Here is an 18,472-nt window from a genome sequence, read left to right as displayed (position 1 = left end):
TCCCCGATACTCTTCTAGCCAGAGCCCCCTAACAAGCTTCGTAACGCTCGGGATCCATGACTTCTTTTCTTCATCTGTCCAAGTCTCGATGTACCACTGGTTTTTGAGAGTCGGATTCAGCGCAATAGCGGCATAATATGCTGGTGTCTCATCCGCTTTCTTGAAGTACTCCTCCGCCTTACGCCAGGAAGCTTCCGCTGAAGCGGCAAGAAATGCGAAGTCATCAGCTTCAGCAGCAACAGTTCCTCGACTGGTGTTCCTTCGAACAGCCTCCTTGTGGAGTTCTTCGAATTTAATCTTGGCCTGCTGGATCTCATTTAGTAGCCAGTCAAGTGTCTGAAAGTGATCCGCTAGTGTTGAAAGCCTGCCTTCCGTAGAGAGGGTTCCGTCATAGAACGTCTCCAGCTGATCATTAAGGTGTGCAAGCTCGTCCCACTGCTTCTCAGACAGGCGGTCTTCGGTGAGGCTTTTCTGGCTCTGGCCAGCCTCATACTGGTTACAGAAGACTTGAATTCGCTCCTTGACGTTAAGAGCTCTACCGATCAAGGTGAAGTATGAATTCCAGCGTGTCTGCTGGCTTTGGATAAGCTTGGCTAATTATTAGTTCTGACTATGGGTTTATGGAGGGCGTAAACTCACCTCTAAGCCATCAAACTCAGACAGTTCTCCCCCACAAACAATTGATCTGAAAAACTGGCGGCGCTGAGGACTGGCTCGGATGTATTTGATGATATTGTGAAGCCTTCCGATGGCGCCGCGCTTCCGCCAGAGCTCCCGGATTCGCTTCATATCACCTTCCCTGTACGCAGCGTCTAGATCTTTGCAGACTTCGGCGTCCTTTCCGATAAGGAAAGCCTACGCGCAGAGATTCACAATGTGCCCGAAGCACCGGAGGCGTCTGCGTTTTCGCTGCTTATCTAACATCCTTGGGTAGACAGCGCGCAGTACAAAGTCAACGCAAACATCGTTGGCCGATGCGTTATCGGACATGAAATAGCCAACTCGGTCAGTAATCTTATAATCTTTGATGACCTACAACAAGACATCGGCGATGTTCTCCCCTGAGTGTTCCCCTTCCACTTCGCGTAGCGCCAAGACAGCAGTTCGACGCAGCCCAGATTTGTCGATGAAATGTGCTGCTACTCCAAGCACTGCGAGGTAGTTCGGCGACGTCCACAGATCAAAGGACAGCGAAATGGAATTCCGACTGTCAAGCATATCCTGCCGCAGTCTCTCCTTCCTCACCTCGAACATATTCATCACCCACTGGCGAATGGTCGATGCTGCCTTTGGAAGGAGATCAGCTAAGGGTGGGAATAGATAGAAGAGGAGGTCGCGAAAGGAGTCATTCTCGATCTAGAAGAAGGCGATATGGCAACAGACTAGCCAGCGGACTAGGAGTTCCCTGAACCAATCTAAGCGGCGGGAGAAGATGATCGATTTCATGTCCTGGTAATCGGATATCGAGGGCTGGCTCGAGTCCACCGAGTCTCCTCGAAAGGACTTAAGTTCTCCAGTAGTCTTGTCGATATGATGTTTCAGGTGGAGATGATCAAGTGCCGTAGAATTGCCGTTTGAGACTGCTGGAAGTTCTTGTTGACGACGCTGTTTCTCGCAGAGGTAGCAGTACCATACCCGCTTCCGATCTCTCTTTGACTGTAGATCCTCACCGTATAGCCAGATCACCGACGTGCGTTTCTTTGTTGATCTAGGGCCTCTTGCGATCACAGAACAGCGAGTATATTGCTCGCCCTGAAGCTTGAACTCATCTGGCTCGATCATGGCATCCTGATCTCGACTACCGGTATTGTTGATCGATTCTGGAGCGAGAACAACATTGTCTGACTCTGAAGACCTATTAGAAGAACGAGAGAAGAAGTGGGTGATTGTTGGTACGGCCATTCTGGGACGTCAATTACCTTGTTGGTCAAATGGTAAAGGGCATGTTATCGGGTTCGTGCTGCTGCTTATTATATAGGCAAATGGACGTCTCACCTTTGCGCTGCATTACTGACTTGGTTTGCTGATAGGACTTGACAGGTTTAGCATCGTGGAGACTAATCAACACCACGCGGAACAATATGCCTGAAATAAAAAGTGGAGTTCAGGCTCGCTTCTTTCCTAATTAGGAATGATCTATTGGCGCTCCAGGAGGCTCCAGACCTCTCGATTACGGTGGGCGATAGGGGGGACTGTTGCAAAACTCCTGGTCATTTCCATTTGGGTTTAGGGGCTTTACTTCTTAGTCATCTGAGTACATTGGGGTCGTCGGGAAAATGTACTGCGGACTAGCTGCGGGCTCGCGCTGTAGCCTTTAGCTCTCCAGCTAGTTGAATTTGCCTACAGTATCAACACATCAGCTGAATGGTTGTCGCAGAGTAGGCATGATCTTCACGGCTTCACGAAACGACTATGTCAGTAATCTGGCACTACGGTTTAAGTAAATCTGCGGAATGGAAATACTCTACACAAGAAAGTCTCGATAATGATTAATCAACCTACGACTGCTACTCGTTATTAATGGCCTGATCTTCTGTCCCTCAAAGCACATACCTAATGCGACACTGGTAGACAAGCGCCACAGCGCAAACACCTACATATTATCATGAACACAATCTGAGTCGAATTTTTGTAAATACACTCGCCGCCTAAGCTTTGATTTGTACTCCATGATTACAGCTCATCCTGTTTCAGACATCGCGAAACTCCGACTGGCCATTCCTCTTCCACTCGCAATAAAAAGCAGCCTGGCGAGCCTATGGTGGAAACCCCGGGAATCCCCCTTCCCTTCAGGATTCAGACTTTAGTCTGAAAGTCCTAGAATTAAAGTTCAAAGTCCGAGATGAAATTATCTAGAGATATAAACCGAGAAAAGCTTTCATTTCAATAAGCAACAATCTAGTTTAACAAATATATATGTCTCACTCAGCACTACAGCGCAATATAAACAACAGCCCATGGTGGTTAACGCGGCAATTCCGTTTCTGGTCAGCAGTGGTTTAACGCAGTAACCGCCTACTCAAAAGAGCTTAGCGACTTCATACACCTCGGAGAAGGCGATAATGTTCTTGCACGTCGAGGGCAAGGATCACGACCGCCGTGAATAACTTCATGGTTGGAATGAACCCCAAAACACAGGCAGAATGCTGTCTAGAAGATCAGCAGACTGAGCATACGTAATTGTAAGAGACCGACTCTCGTCGCTCCTGTGGATAGAAAACCAGGCGCTCATTTAATCTTGAGCTGCCCATCCGTGCATGTCATACCTGCATGAGACCGCATCTTGCTTCAAATTAATTAAAATGCATTCTGCTGGTTTGGTGCGGCCAGACCTGCGTATTTGGATATGATATATCGATATCAACTGTGCTATCTGGATATATCGATACTGATATATATCGATATCGATATAACGTGGTTGATAAGCATGCCGACCGGACAAGTATGCCGACCAAAAATCCCTCATCCTACATCATTTCCATCTGATCAGATACTTCTCAACCACCCATTATGTCACAACCTTCAAATGAAGCTAGAATTCTTCTTGCCCTTCAGGCCCTTCAAAATAACCCAAAATTACGTCTCCGACGCGCTGCTACTATATATAAGGTTGGATATAGTACCCTCCGTGACCGAAGGAATGGCATTCAATCGCGAAGCGATTGGGTCCCAAAGTCACGGAAACTATCTGATCTAGAAGAACAGATAATAGTTCAATTCCTCCTTGACCTAGATTCCCGAGGATTTCCTGCGCGACTGCGTTTTGTGGAAGAAATAGCCAATTCTCTGCTCGCTGGCCGCGATGCATCACCTGTTGGCAAGCGCTGGGCTCATAACTTCGTCAAGCGGCAACCAGAGCTAAAGACGCGTTTATTTCGGAGATATGACTACCAGAGAGCCAAATGCGAAGATCCGACTATTATTCGTGGCTGGTTTAGGCTTGTACAGAATACAATTGCAAAGTACGGTATCCGATCAGATGATATCTGGAACTTTGATGAGACTGGCTTTATGATGGGCCTTATAATGGCCGGAATGGCAGTTACAGGCTCGGAAAGGCAAGGAAGACCAAAATCAGTGCAGCCTGGAAATCGTGAATGGATTGCAGTAATCCAGGCGATTAATGCAGAAGGTCAATCGATCGCGCCATTCATCATTGGTGCGGGCCAATACCACCTTGCCAACTGGTACCGAGAAAGCAACCTCCCGGCCGACTGGGTTATCGCAACGAGCCAAAATGGTTGGACAAATAATGAGCTGGGTCTTGAGTGGCTAAAGCACTTTGATCGATCTACAACTAAACGATCAAATGCTCGGTATCGTCTTCTGATCCTTGATGGTCACGAAAGCCACCACTCTACCGACTTTGAGAAATATTGCAAGGAGAACAAGATTATCACGCTCTGTATGCCTGCTCATGCATCCCATCTACTCCAGCCTCTCGATATTGGGTGCTTTGCAGTACTGAAAAAGGCTTATGGTCAAGAAATAGAGCATCTGATCAGATGCTCTATAACCCATATTTCCAAGACTGAGTTCTTCCCGGCCTTTTATGCCGCCTTTAAAGCTACTTTTACAGAAAGCAATATCCGGGGGGGTTTTAGAGGAGCTGGACTTGCTCCTCTTGACCCAGAAACCGTGATCTCAAAGCTTGATGTGCAGCTACGAACCCCAACGCCTCCCGGGGAGGTCAGCCAACCATCAACCCCATGGGTTTCAAAGACTCCTAAGACAGCAACAGAGGCTCAATCTCAGTCTGAATACCTGGAAAGACGAATCAGAAGACATAAAAGCAGCTCCCCAGAGTCAATTATAGAGGCTTTAAAGTCAAATACTAAAGCAACAAGGGCAATTATGCATGAGGTTGTCTTATTGAGAAATGAGGTGCGAAATCTTCGAGATGCAAATGAGATACTAAGCCGGCGCCGGAGGGCAAAAAGGACTAGACTACAGAAAGGAGGGGCAATGACTGTACAGGAAGCATCGCAAGTAATTGATCAGATGGATGTTGATGCGCAGGTAGTGGCCGAATCATCTAGAAATGGTGCTCGAGGAAGGTCGGATCGACCGGGTGGTCGGCGATGTGGTGTATGCGGCAAGGCCGGGCATAATGCAAGAACCTGTCAGGTAGTAATTGAGACATCTAGGGAAGAGTATAGTAAGTAGTTTTACTTGATTAGATGGTTTGTGGTGTTTTTAAATGGATTTAAAAGTTTAAGGCTGAAATTTTTGGTCGGCATACTTGTCTGGTCGGCATGCTTATCAACCACGTTAACTCTCTGCCTCTTAAATGGATATCCAGATTGATGTCCACCTAAATACCGCTCTCTGATTGGCTGAAAAGATCTTATCAACTGATTAGATGATGAAAAGGTTTCTCTCAATTTCATCAGCACCACCATCTCAGTACTCGTTCAAACGGCCCTAGGTATTCTAGCACAATTAGCTTATCCAGGTGATTTATCGACCATGACATCATCTCAGACCACCGCCGCCTCTACGCCCTCGATTTCGGACCAGCCCATTACTGGGACGTCTCTGGACTTTTTCCTCTTCTTCAACGCAACGTATCCTGATGAAGACACCCAGAACACCACCGGTGGGTCACGTACGCGCAAATCTAGGGGCATGGTGATGTATCGATGTCTCCATTACCCTGCCGATAAGCCCTGGACGAATCGGACGCGGGACAACGCATGGCATCATGCCCGGCGGTGCCATGCCGATATTATCTCTTCCCTCGATCGCACGCTCATTGGGGGCAGTTCTGATGTTCTAGATGATGAAAGGGAAGTCAAACGTCCTCGGATTGATGCTTTCTTTCCCTCTCGTTACTCGGATGGTGGCTACATCGAGATCAAAGGAAAACATATCCGCGGTTATCCTGCATGGCAATTGATATCCTCTCAATCCCTCCTGAATCATCTGACCTTGAGTCTCACTTCTCATCGGCGCGGCGTACGCTATCATGGGATAGAGAGAGCATGACCTGTGAGAACCTTCAAGGTTGAGTGTGTGGGCAACTGGATGCGCGAGGGTATTATTGTGCCCAGGTCTCACGGCGGCAGGGGCGTTATTTCGAGCGTTGCTGTTGAATTTAGCGTTGAAACAGAGGCAGAGGACTTTCTAGATTAGGGCAATTTCTTGTTCTTTCCTCTAGCCTGCAAGAATTATATGTGGTTTATCTGGATATCAACCTTGCTAAAGTGGCTATGTGGCTGTATGGATATCTACCTGGATATATCGATATCCAGATAATTTCTCCCACTTATCTGGATATCGATATGAGGGCCAGAATTTCGGTGGATATCGATATACGCAGGTCTGGGTGCGGCCTCGTGGTTATGACAGGATCTTGCCGCGACGCTAGAAATCGAGAAATTCAAGCTGGCTGAGGTACAGAGTGCAATGTACTGCGGGGCGAAGTGAATATGCCGCTAACCCAATTTAGCACACTTGCAGTGATTTCAGGGGTTTTGCAACAGTCACCTCTATAGCCTGCCATACTCGATCCAGTCCAGTCCAAATTTCTGAAACTGTGAATCCAGTCCATCCAAATCCACTCCAATGCTAGTCCAGTCCAACAAGATCACTGATATTATCGGCGGCTGGACGAGACGCCCATCTACTATACGGCTATGGCACTCCATCCAGCTTATCGTTGGGACTGGTTTGATGAAACGTGGGCTCATAAGCCTAGTTGGGTTGAAAAGGCAAGAGAGATGGTTGTCCGATTACGCTCATCTCGAGGTTAGAACCAGCAGCAGCAGAGGCGACGACGATCCACCGGCAAAAAGACTTCGGTTTTTCAACCCCTTCGAGAAGAACAGTCGTGTGCCGAACTCACTGCCAGCCCACGCAGCAGCTATTGTTGGTGACGAGTACCAAGCGTGGCAGACGGATCGTGACGCAGCGACGGCAACGTTCGTGATCCAATTGGTTACTGGATCACTAAGCAAAGCAGATATCCTCGGTTATCCAGGATGGCCTTGGACTTCCTGACGATTCAGCCGATATCAGCCGAGTGTGAGAGGTTATTTTCAGCTGCTGGCAAGATAGTCTCGGGGTTGCGTATGAACCTGGATGCTAAGATCATCGCCATATGTCAGGTTTACGCTCTTGGTACCGTGCTGGCCTTATCAAGGATCTGGATCCATTGCTTAAGTCACACCTTGAAAGTAAGCCTGATGCCGGTTATGGGACTCTAAGCGACGGCGAGCTGGCGCTTGCTGAGACAAAATGGCTATTGGAGGGTGAGGATAGCGCCAGCGAGGTTAACGATTCATCACAGGAGCAACAGGCTAAAGAGTTAGTGTCAACCTCTGAAAGTGAGGGTGAATAGGCACCCACGAGGTTGTGAATAGCCTCAAAATTCCACTTATAAATCCCCTATAAATCCACGTATGTATATCCATTCCACTCCGGTCGAATATGTGTTACATCCACTATGTAATTGCCTAAAAAATCGTACATCCACTCTATTTGGTCCAAAGTGGAGTGGATGTAGTGGTTCCGACCCTTGCTGTGCTCGAAGATGGTGAATGGCACATCGCTATCAATGACGAACCCAACGCTTAGTTCTTATATGGTTTTTATTTTCGCTTTTAATATGACGCTCTGTTCAAGCCGGCGCCTTTTAGGTTTTGCACTAGAATAAATATCAATGGCACTTTCATCACCAGGACTTGGCTCACTAGACTGGCTGGCTGGGGTGATCCGGTGAGCTCTATGTAGGTCGGTCAGCTGCTGGGTATCTTATGAACAATATTGAACGGGATAAGTACATGCTTTCGGAGATGATCTGCTGCGGAAGACGTGGCTTGCACCGAGAAGAACTCCGCTGCGCCTTTCATGTCACATCGATTGCAGCACCAGACATGACCTATCTGTTGATCCTGATAGTTCAGTTCCATAAGGAAGGTCCTGTGCGACCTAATCCAGCTCTTCCTGCCCTTTGCACCTTTTCGAGCCAGCGAATCCTCTTGAACGAAGCGACGGTTCTTCCAGGTAATCTTGGGCAGATCCTCAATAGTCGGGTTAGGAGGTAAAGCTGCAACGGCTACCTCTTCTAACTGCTTGGCAACCGTCTTAGGCTGAGATAATCGTAAGAAGACGGAAGAGGGAGGTATAAGGCAAGGCGTCAACGTTGCTGGCAGAAAGCCAGCTGGCGATGGGGAGAGCGGCGAATTCGACATTTTGCTAATGAAATAAAAAAAAAAAAAAAAAAAAAAAAAAAAAAAAAGCATATATAGAAGGGGCCGTTTTGGTGGCGCGACATGGTTAGGAAACGCGTTCCAGGTTGCATACGCGTAGTAAGGCTACGCGATAGAACACGATAGTAGATACTTGGTTTTGGGGCTGACCCACCGCTATTAGAAAGTAGACCTCCATCTATAACTATCTGGTGTAGGGTAGTGGTCCAGGAAGAGGTGAATTTTTGCCTCGATATTAGACGATCGCATGATGCATTTGTAATAGTTATATCAATTATTTCAACTTTCGAAATGCATGAATTGATTTGATTGAAAGGAAGAATTCGACAATTTGATTGATTTGATTGGGGTGATTGATTGATTGATTGAGTTGACATATGACGAGCGCTGCTGCTGGCAGGAGATGTTGTTCAGATTGGTGAACACATCGCCAGCCAAAATGAGGAACCCGATAAATGCCTCTTCCTAGGCCAGATCAGGGCAAGGTCCGAAAAGGAGGCGGCCTGGTGGGTGTGACGCCACTTTTCTATTGGCGGACGGTATATAATATGAGGAGGGCTATGCCGCCCTCATCTTCCCCCCCCCCCAAAAGCTTTTTCTTTTCCCTCATCCTACCTACTTACGCACAGGCTGGCTATCTGCCCCTCCTTTTTATTTTTATTTTTTTTATCAACAAACCGACGCGCTGCGCCTTTTTATCTGCTCGCAACATGTGGCGTCCGCCTATCAACTTTTTGACCCTGCATTGTGATGCTACCCACTGCCCCACACAGACATTGTGGATTGACAGGCTAATGGCATCTTTGGCTAGATGCATGGATCATATCGATGAGTTTACTGGCGCTGCCCATTCTCGCACCCTACGGCAACATCAGTGTGACTGATGCCTATTTTTTCGGCGCCAGTGCATCGACTGAGTCTGGTCTGAATACGTACGTGGACCTTTGCGTTCTTGGGTCGTCGCCCCTCCACTGACCCTCTACCATACAGCGTTGACGTGAAAGATCTCAAAACCTACCAGCAGCTCTACATATATTTTATCCCCATCATCACAAACCTGGGCTTCATCAACATCGGCGTCGTTATCGTCCGTCTATATTGGTTCAAGAAACATCTGAAGCGCCGCGGTAGGAATTCCGTTCATCCGGTGCTGTGGAGATGGCTGACAACACATGGCAATAGCTCCTCAGTTGTTCAGCCCCAGACGACGAGACGCATCCGGTGAGAATGTCGAAGATGGTAAAATTGTGGAAGAGAAGGCCCAGAATGATTTACCTGCCGTGACGGCTCCTAGCAACAACCTGGAGCAGCATGCGACCACAGACACTCCTGTCCCACGCACTACCACCATCACTTTTGACCCTTCCATAGATCAACGTAGAGACAGTGCGACGCTCTACATCCCCGGTCCGCAGGATCGGGACCGAGGTTTGTTGCTTGCCAGAGGTTATTTGCCCGCTGTCGATGCTGACCAAAAAAACAAGGACATCCCATCATTGCCAAAACGGGAAACGAGCACTATGACTCTGACAACAGCGACGATGGCATGCCCCCCAATCCTTTCCTGGAGACTTGGAGTACATACTAACGTTTGAAAGTAGACCGTATTACTCCTGTTCCTACTGCTGCCTCTGGCGAGCCTAGTTCATCCATGCGACGACGCCTGCCTCGCCGCATTAGTACCGGTGACGGCCTCCAGATGACAGCCACGCGATCCATGGATCGCGTCGCTGGTATTGCCTCATCGCTGCTCATGATGGGATCTGAGACGACGCGTCCCCGGCGTCAATCATCCTCCTCTGTCTCTCAGCAGCAACCCGCCCTCAACGACCGTCCGTTTTTGTCGCGTCAAGCCACCATTGGGCGAAACTCTGAGTTCCAAAACCTCACATCACATGATAGGGAATTGTTAGGTGGCATTGAGTACCGCAGCCTGAAGCTCTTGCTCAAGATTGTGACAGGTTGGTCCCCACCAGTTCTGACATGGGAGTTTGTTAACTGGCAGGGAAGCCTACTTCTTCGGTGTTCACTTATTCGGTGCTATTTGTCTTCTGGGCTGGATTCAGACTGCCAATCCCAAGTACAGAGAGTACCTGCAGTCAACTGGACAAGATAAGAACTGGTGGTGAGCAGGAAATCACGCACTGTGTCAGGTCTTGAATGTGTGTTGACCATTGCTTTTAGGGCATTCTATTCCGCGCAGACCATGGTTGACAACCTCGGCTTCACCTTGACACCCGACTCTATGATCTCTTTCCGGGATGCCAAGTGGCCCATGATTCTTATGAGCTTCCTTGCCTTTGCTGGAAACACCCTCTACCCGGTCTTCCTGCGCTTGATCATCTGGACTATGTCCAAGCTCCTGCCCAAGCATTCCTCAACACAAGAGCCCTTGGGTTTCCTTCTCAACTACCCGCGCAGATGCTACACCCTTCTCTTTCCTAGCAAGCCCACCTGGATCCTCTTTGGTATCATTTTCTCTCTCAACTTCATAGATGTGTTGCTTATCATCATCCTCGATCTCGACAATCCCGAAGTAGCATCTCTTCCCCTAGACTCCCGCATCCCAGCTGCCATATTCCAGGCCGCATCGGCTCGTCATACAGGCACTGCCACATTTAACCTAGCAAATGTCAATCCGGGAGTGCAATTGAGTTTACTAGTTATGATGTACATTGCTGTCTTCCCGATCGCTCTTAGCATCCGTCTCTCTAATACGTATGAGGAGAAATCGCTAGGAATTTGGGAGCCAGAAGGCTCTCTCAATGAGCGAAATGGCAAATCATATTTGATGCAGCACATAAAGAATCAGCTTGGTTTTGATTTGTGGTATATCTTTCTAGGGACGTTTTGCATTTGCGTCGCCGAAGCTACTCGAATTGCTGATGTGAAAGATCCGGTAGGCATCAGCAGCCCTTGGCAGGTTCTTTTCGACTCGATCTCCTAACTATTTGCAGGCCTTCACCATCTTTTCAATCCTTTTCGAAGTCACTTCAGCTTAGTAAGCACCTCCAATTTCCAGGCCTCTCGCTCCGTATGCTTATAACCTTCTAGTGGCAATGTCGGCCTCAGTCTTGGCTATCCGACAGTTAGCACCTCTCTGTGTGGCAAGTTTGGGACTTTTGGCAAAGTTGTTATCTGTTTGACTATGATTAGAGGACGCCACCGTGGACTGCCGTACGCCCTCGATCGCGCCGTCATGTTACCAGATGAACACCTTCTAGAGACTCCTGCAGACAGCACTGAGTGATTTTCGGTCAAAACGGGGATGTGGTTCTGATTTCGCGTTGTGTAGGGGAAGGATTTTATCACTGGAAATGTGCCTCGTTGGTTAGAATGAGCTGGGCACGATCCTGTTGTACTTCATTATTTAGACCCATTGATATGTCCTCTCCTACCCGCCACTTGTTGTCTTGATCAACATTCTTCACAAGTGTAGCTCTGACATAGCACTCAAGACTAGACAAGTTATTTCCTGTAGAACCCCTTACTAGAGTTATCTTTATGGGAGAATGACAAAAAGCTCATTGTACATGCGATGTCGGCGTTCGCATGATGCGCTTCCCGGCCCATGACATATTCCGATCCGCAGACGGTATAATATTGACCCGGTATCCTGTTCCAATCAAAGAGATTGGCACCGGAAACCCCTCAGCCAAAACCGTTTCATATCACCGCAACACGCCGTATTTTTCTACTCCCATACCTCCCAAAGACCAGCTCGTGCATATTTCTTTTCATTGCTCTTGGCTGGGCGTGCTTTTTTCTCTACTTTTTCCCCTTATCTAAGCATGTTCTTGCCTCCAGACATTTTCGTGAGGGCAGATGCTGAAGAGCACCGCTATGCGCCCCACAAGCCTCCCTTGGTGGCAATCATCCTAAGCATCCTTGCGGCTGTGATTATGATGCTCACGCCTTTCTTGTATAGCAAGATAGCCCTCAGGCGATGCTTCCCCACACGTACGACCCATCCGCCTCGTAGGACGATTTTGTGTCTCACTCCGGAGGCGCTCGAGCTGATGCCCATCACCAAATATCGGACGTCGCTTCAAGGCAATCACGAGCGGGCTTCGCAGAAAGGCACGAACAGCCTCATCACGTCATCTGACAGATGTCAGGAATGCTCCATCTGCGCAGAGGACTTCTTGGAAGATGTCGGTATCCGTTCGCTGCCTTGTGGCCACCGCTTCCATCCCGAATGTATCGATCCGTGGCTCCTGGAGCGCTCCGTCACATGCCCAATGTGGTGAGTCTGCCTCAAAACTGAGACTTTTTAACAACATCTAATTTCTTCTAGCCGAGTCAGTACTATTACCGGCCTTTTAATGGCCCCTAAAATGCCCGCCCGGCCTCGTCGGGTCCTATCCATCACTGAATTCTGGACACAGCGACGCACCAGATCAAGAGTTAAGTTAGCACTCGCGTCCATCTCTCGATACAGCCTAACGCAGTTGATAGGCTTCCGGGGATCTCCCTGCCTTTACTACCGTCTCAACCATTCAATCCGGCGGGCCGGGAACCGCGATCCAGCCACGCCCTTTTCGCCGCTATCAAACTCCGATGCCGACAGTTGCAGAAATCCTAGAGCAGGTGGGCCCTGCTCCGAGGTGATGGGTGGTGTTGTTAAAACAGAAAAATGGAGGGGAGAGGAACTAATGACAGAATTGGGATGGGGCAGTGGGTTAGGCTCTTGGAAATGTAGGGAGCAGATTTGTCAGTCGAACAAATTCAAGTTTCTGTTTCAATATTGTTAAGTAAATGATTTGAGTGAGGAAGTTATGGAGCTCGAAGGTTCTGAGGTCAGTGCTACGAGCGAATTTGTGGGATCGACAAGCGAATTCGAAGGCGAGTGGTAGCCAATCTTTTCACTGTTCAGTATGAGCATCAATCCGGAATGTTTCGGAGACTAAAGTTTTTGACAAGACAGAATGGGCGGAATGCCTGCTGTTGCTTCTGATGCTTATGGTTGATGTCGTCAATGAACATCTGTGCCTGCCATCTTGCCTGGTCGAGTGTAGAGAAAGTTATTTCTCCCCGTCAGCATCGCCGACGCGGCGGTCAGCGGAACGGTAACTCTACGCAGCAATAGCTACATTCGTCAGGTATTGCACATGCTACTCTCATCTCAAGGGACAATATGCACATGCGTTGCCTGAAGCTAGGTATGAAACCATGCTCAGACTTGTATCTTTCCATGATCTCAAAAATTTCGGAAAGGCCTCAGGTCAGTAAGGCATAGCAAAATAACAATTCCACTTTCACTCAAAACCACCATGATTCTCTACCTAACGGTCTTGACCCGGTTTGAGCCTTGACTCCGGGCGCATATTGCCCGATGTACATCAGCGATGTACCTGACAGCTATACTACCAAAGACACGAACATACAGACAAAACAACAAAGAAAAGGGGATAGGGGGTTCACTACCACAATTACCTGTTGCACATGATCTAGTAGGCGACGAAAGTGAATTTTCCTCTCATCAGTAAACTCCTAGAGTTCTTTGACAAACCCCACCTCAACCACTATGTCGGCGTCGATGTCAAGATCAGCAAGCTTGGTGCGGGAGATTTCTCAGATCCAAAGAAAAATCCAAAGAAGCCATGTTCGGGGATAGGTTTGAGGAGACGAGACTCGCATGTTTGACCGATCAATCTTCATCGTCCCCTTGCCAAAAACGTACACTGTACCCGAGTTGTGCGAGGATCGTAGAATGTCCAACTCCGCAGTCGTCACGTCATCGCATCGACCCCTTGCAATTGCTAGCTCAATTTGCTGAACAACGTCGTGAGCGAGACCTGGGTATAGAACGTTATCCTTGTAGCCATGGCGTAACGTGACGGCGTGGCATGAATTGATCTCGGTTACGCGTGTGATGATATAGCGATCAGCCAAGGAGACTATGGGCACCGAAAGCGGACGCATGCTGTGTTGGACAATCCGGGAATCCCCCTTCCCTTCAGGATTCAGACTAACAGTCTGAAAGTCCTAGATGACATCATTTAGAGATATAAACCCAAGAAGAAATCTCATCTCAAAATGAACAATCAAGTTTCATAAAATATATTTTCACCCAGCACTACTGCGCAATATAAACAACATGTTGAAGAGTACAACAACTGCCGGTCGTCCAGCAAATTTGATAACAAATTGGGCGAAGGAGGGGGGAAGTAACTCTGTATTTCCAGACTTATCGACTATACATGCGTATTGTAGTGTTGTTATATGAGTACAACTGTTGTATAGTTGTACAACACTGCTTTTGTTGAAGCTGTACAACACTACCGGACTTCCCAAACAACTGTTGTACAACAATAAGGCGCTACATCTAATTGGTCAAGTTGGTAGCGTTAGCTGATCCGATATTGATTTTATCGTATAGGTACACCAGAAACGTGACGTGTCACGATGACCTTGTTACGTCGTGAAGCTATCCGCCACCGGCTGAGTAGTAAGCGACCTCACTGATGGCTATGGCCCGTGGCACATTTATGGCTCTTAGACGCCCACCGTTAGCAGACAGACATATAAGTCCATCTTCTCTTTACTCCTCGGATAAGCTCTGTCACGGCCAAGGATAACTGTCGTGAATAGTTTCACGGACAGCACGAACGCCACATCACAACTAGCGCAAGCCGCAAGGCAGCATACGGCTGCCTAAAGACCGTCAATGCTGCTTATGACGAAACATAGTTACAAGAAGCCAGCTCCTAGTCCCTCATTAGATAGAAATTAAGGGGTTTCTTCGACTTGATATTTTCCACATGCGAGTGATGACTTTTTCAATCAATGCTATGACCGAGCTGCCCTGTCTCTATTGTTTTGATTCTGCGAATCTCACTGCAAATCTTAGACGCTTTAGGCACCATCAGGGTGCCATATGCTTAAGCACTTAGTCCTAGAATCTCGACTATGGCTAGCTCATCGCCTATCAATTCAACATCTGCTCAATTAACAGCCATCGAGCGGCTGGGCTGGGACTTCCACAGCTTCTTCCGTGTTGAGTATCCTGAGAAGAACAAGACTCAAATTGGAAGGGTTCGGAAGTCTTATGGTCGAAGGGAATACGTCTGTCTTCACTGCTCAACTCGCTGGAGCAACGGATACACGAGTAATGCCATAAACCATGCTCAAAATCGACACCGGCAACTTATCCAGGCTAATGAGGCATCTCAAAACTCACAGCAATCGACGCAGCCATCCATAGACTCATATATAACATTCCAACCATCCGACAGTGCTCTTCGGAATGTCTTCAATGCTCAACGGTATATTGAGGTAATCGTGGAACTCCTCACGCGGCGTCGGGTCCCATTCTCTTCAGTTACTTGGGATGAGATGAAGAGTCTTGCCCTGGCATGCAATCCTGCCATTGAAGACTGCCTGATTACGTCCCGTGATCAGGCTATGAAGATCATAAATGCCAACTATGGGCTATATGCTTCCCAGCTTAGAGATCTCATTCAGGGTTCTCAATCGATGATCCACATCTCAACTGACCTCTGGACATCACCGCATCGCCATGCCATGCTAGCAGTGTGTGCCCAATGGGTTAATTATAACTACGCACTTCGAAAGGCGCTCTTAGGACTGCCAGAATGTCCATTCAGCCATAGTGGTGAGGCCCAGGCAGCCTTGATTGTGGAAGTCCTACGCAACTTCGATATATTGAGAGTAGGCTACCACACAGGGGACAATGCAACTTCAAATAATAAGTGTTTGGAAGCACTATCAGAGAAATTGAAGGCAGAGCTCCAGGTATGCTTGTCCCCTAGCTAGTTGGATCCTATCTGGCATAGAGAGGATCGATTTCAACCCCAAGGGGTGTCGAATCCGGTGCATTGGTCATATCATTAACCTCTCCTTGCAATCCTTCCTTCTTGCTCCATCTAAGGAGGCTCTCACAGCAGCCCTCAATGCTACTATTAGTGATGAGAGTGTGGATATGGTCGACCACTTTGCCACCACACTAGCAGAAACCATATCACAAGAGGAAGAGCCTGTACTGCAAGGTAAAAGACCCAAATCGACAGCTAAGGCCAGTCAGAAGACTGGCATTGATGAGGACTATACTGGGTGGCAAGGCATTCAGGCTGGCGATCCATTCCACGTCCACCGTCCACGTATCCACGGCGTGGAAATGGATGGTCCGTGCATCCATTTCCATCCATTCCATGGAGCTGGCCGTTACATAATCCATCCATCCACGACAGGGTTCCGTGGAATGGATAGGTGGAAATGGAAGCAGGGGTATGGACTGGTAGGGGGTTCCCTAGCCTAGTCCCCAAAATACCCTGTAATTCAGGGTAGACCAACTTGGTCATGGTCGGTAGAGATCTCAAGTACCTATATACCAGGCATTTTCACATACAAATTAAGGTATCTTTAAACAGAACATAACAGCCATGGGGTCGTGGACATTTCGCGTCACGGTGCCGCGTTCAAGCGTCTCTATGCAACTGCATTCTTGCAACTGCATTTTGTACCGCGTAGAATGGCTGGGAGCCCAATTATCAGCTCTATGGTGCTCGAGCCGCCAGACCAAGAGGATAAGAAGAACTCGTGGGACCTCTTCCCTTGGAAAGACTTCCCTGGCTACACGCAATCCCAACGCTGTGCGTCTACATCGTCATGGATATGGCAATTCGGCTACGATATCGAGAAGAGCGATGACGATACAAAGCGGCGATGGGTTTGCAAGGTCTGTGTTGACAGTCGCAGGCCAAACCCTCATTCGGCGGCCTCGAGCGGTACGCAGAACGCGGAGATCCATCTTTGGAATGACCACAAGGTCTGTGACCCTTCCGGAAGACGGAAGCCGCCTAGCAAAGCAAAGGAGAAGACACCATCGAGGAATATCGCCGAGATGATGAAATTGAATACCCGTGACGCGCGAGAGCAGCAGATTGCAAACCAGATCATTGGCCGTTTTGATCGGCTAGACTTCCAGCGTTTGGTAGTCTCGTGGATCATCAACAGCAACTCTTCTTTCCGACAAAGTGAAGATCCATACCTCCGCGCCGCTTTCGAATATCTCAATCCACTCGTGAAGACAACCGAAGCGCATATTACCCACAATACCGTCCGCAGGCGTATTCTTCAGGTGTACGAGGAAAACAAGGCTGAGATCAAGCGAGTATTAGCGACAGCTCCAGGGTTACTTCATATTGCGTTCGATGGTTGGAGGTCCAATAATCGCCACGCTTTGTATGGAATCTGTTGCTACTTTCTCAACACCCTTGGCCAGCCAGGAAAGCTTGTGCTTGGCCTTCCTGAACTTGTCGACCGCCATTCTGGTGACAATATCGCCACCCACGTGGTCGAGGTCCTTCGAAGCTACGGCATAACCCACAAGGTAGGATATTTCACACTCGATAACGCCAGCAATAACGACACGGCGATGGAAGAAATTGGGAAGGCGCTCGGTTTCGAGGGTAAAACTCGGCGATTGCGCTGCTTTGGCCATATCCTCAATCTCGCCGTTAAAGCACTTCTTTTTGGCCATAATTCCGAGGCCTTCGAGGATGATATCCAAGGGAACGAGACCCTTGACGCGAAGGCCCACGAGCTATGGAGACGGAAAGGACCAGTTGGGAAACTTCATAACCTCATCTTCTGGATCCACCGCTCAGACTCGCTTACCAATCTCCTCCGGTCTCTTCAGCTTACGGCGTACAGCGAGTCTGACGATCCGGTGGTTCGAGCGAAGAAACCTCTAGATGTTATCATTGATGTGGTTACCCGTTGGCTTTCCACTCTTTATATGATTCGGCGTGCCCTTCTCCTGAAGGACTTCCTCGAGGACCTTTGGTATGAGCAGAAGAGCGAGTGGGAGGGGTTAGTATTGAGGGGAAAGAAGTCAAGCAGCGAGGTGCCGCTCTGCCTCAGGGACGAGAACAAACTCGAAGAGAAGGACTGGGCTATTATTTCCTTATTTAACGAGGTCCTTCAACACTTCGAGCACGTCTTGATTACTCTCGAAGGCGACGGTCAGCAGCGCAAGCGGAAGGAAGGATACATTGGGGCATATGGGTGTCCGTGGGATACCCTGCTTGGCTATGAATATCTCCTTGGCAAAATGGAGGTATATAAGGCTGCTGCCCATCGATATCCCGATCCCGAGCACTTCAAGGTTAACATTAACCTCTGTTGGAAAAAGCTTGACAAGTACTACTCGCGGCTTGACGAGACGCCGGTTTATTATGCCGCCATTGCACTTCACCCAGCGTATCGTTGGGGATATTTCGAGGACGTGTGGG

The 18,472-nt window shown here is 48.5% G+C and overlaps 3 protein-coding genes across 3 annotated transcripts; all 3 read left to right on the top strand.

Moving 5' to 3' along the window:
• Nucleotides 1-6,567: 6,567 nt before the first annotated feature.
• On the top strand, nucleotides 6,568-7,342 carry FOXG_19343 (uncharacterized protein; the record flags this gene model as incomplete). The annotated part of the gene is made up of 3 exons (XM_018399556.1): nucleotides 6,568-6,923; nucleotides 6,965-7,026; nucleotides 7,110-7,342. The coding sequence occupies 3 exons, from the start codon at nucleotides 6,568-6,570 to the stop codon at nucleotides 7,340-7,342; spliced, it is 651 nt and encodes a 216-aa protein (XP_018242664.1).
• Nucleotides 7,343-9,041: 1,699 nt separating this feature from the next.
• FOXG_06683 (uncharacterized protein) lies at nucleotides 9,042-11,463 on the top strand (the record flags this gene model as incomplete). Its single annotated transcript, XM_018385354.1, has 8 exons — nucleotides 9,042-9,145; nucleotides 9,204-9,340; nucleotides 9,396-9,641; nucleotides 9,815-10,174; nucleotides 10,224-10,338; nucleotides 10,398-11,112; nucleotides 11,171-11,214; nucleotides 11,268-11,463. 8 exons carry the CDS (start codon nucleotides 9,042-9,044, stop codon nucleotides 11,461-11,463), a joined length of 1,917 nt encoding a protein of 638 aa, XP_018242663.1.
• Nucleotides 11,464-12,004: 541 nt separating this feature from the next.
• FOXG_06682 (uncharacterized protein) lies at nucleotides 12,005-12,824 on the top strand (the record flags this gene model as incomplete). The annotated part of the gene is made up of 3 exons (XM_018385353.1): nucleotides 12,005-12,459; nucleotides 12,511-12,571; nucleotides 12,672-12,824. The coding sequence occupies 3 exons, from the start codon at nucleotides 12,005-12,007 to the stop codon at nucleotides 12,822-12,824; spliced, it is 669 nt and encodes a 222-aa protein (XP_018242662.1).
• Between the last annotated feature and the right edge of the window lie 5,648 nt (nucleotides 12,825-18,472).

The sequence above is a fragment of the Fusarium oxysporum genome, chromosome 3 (genome assembly GCF_000149955.1).
Source record: "Fusarium oxysporum f. sp. lycopersici 4287 chromosome 3, whole genome shotgun sequence".
NCBI lineage: Eukaryota > Fungi > Ascomycota > Sordariomycetes > Hypocreales > Nectriaceae > Fusarium > Fusarium oxysporum.
This window is presented reverse-complemented; position numbering and strand designations above follow the sequence as displayed.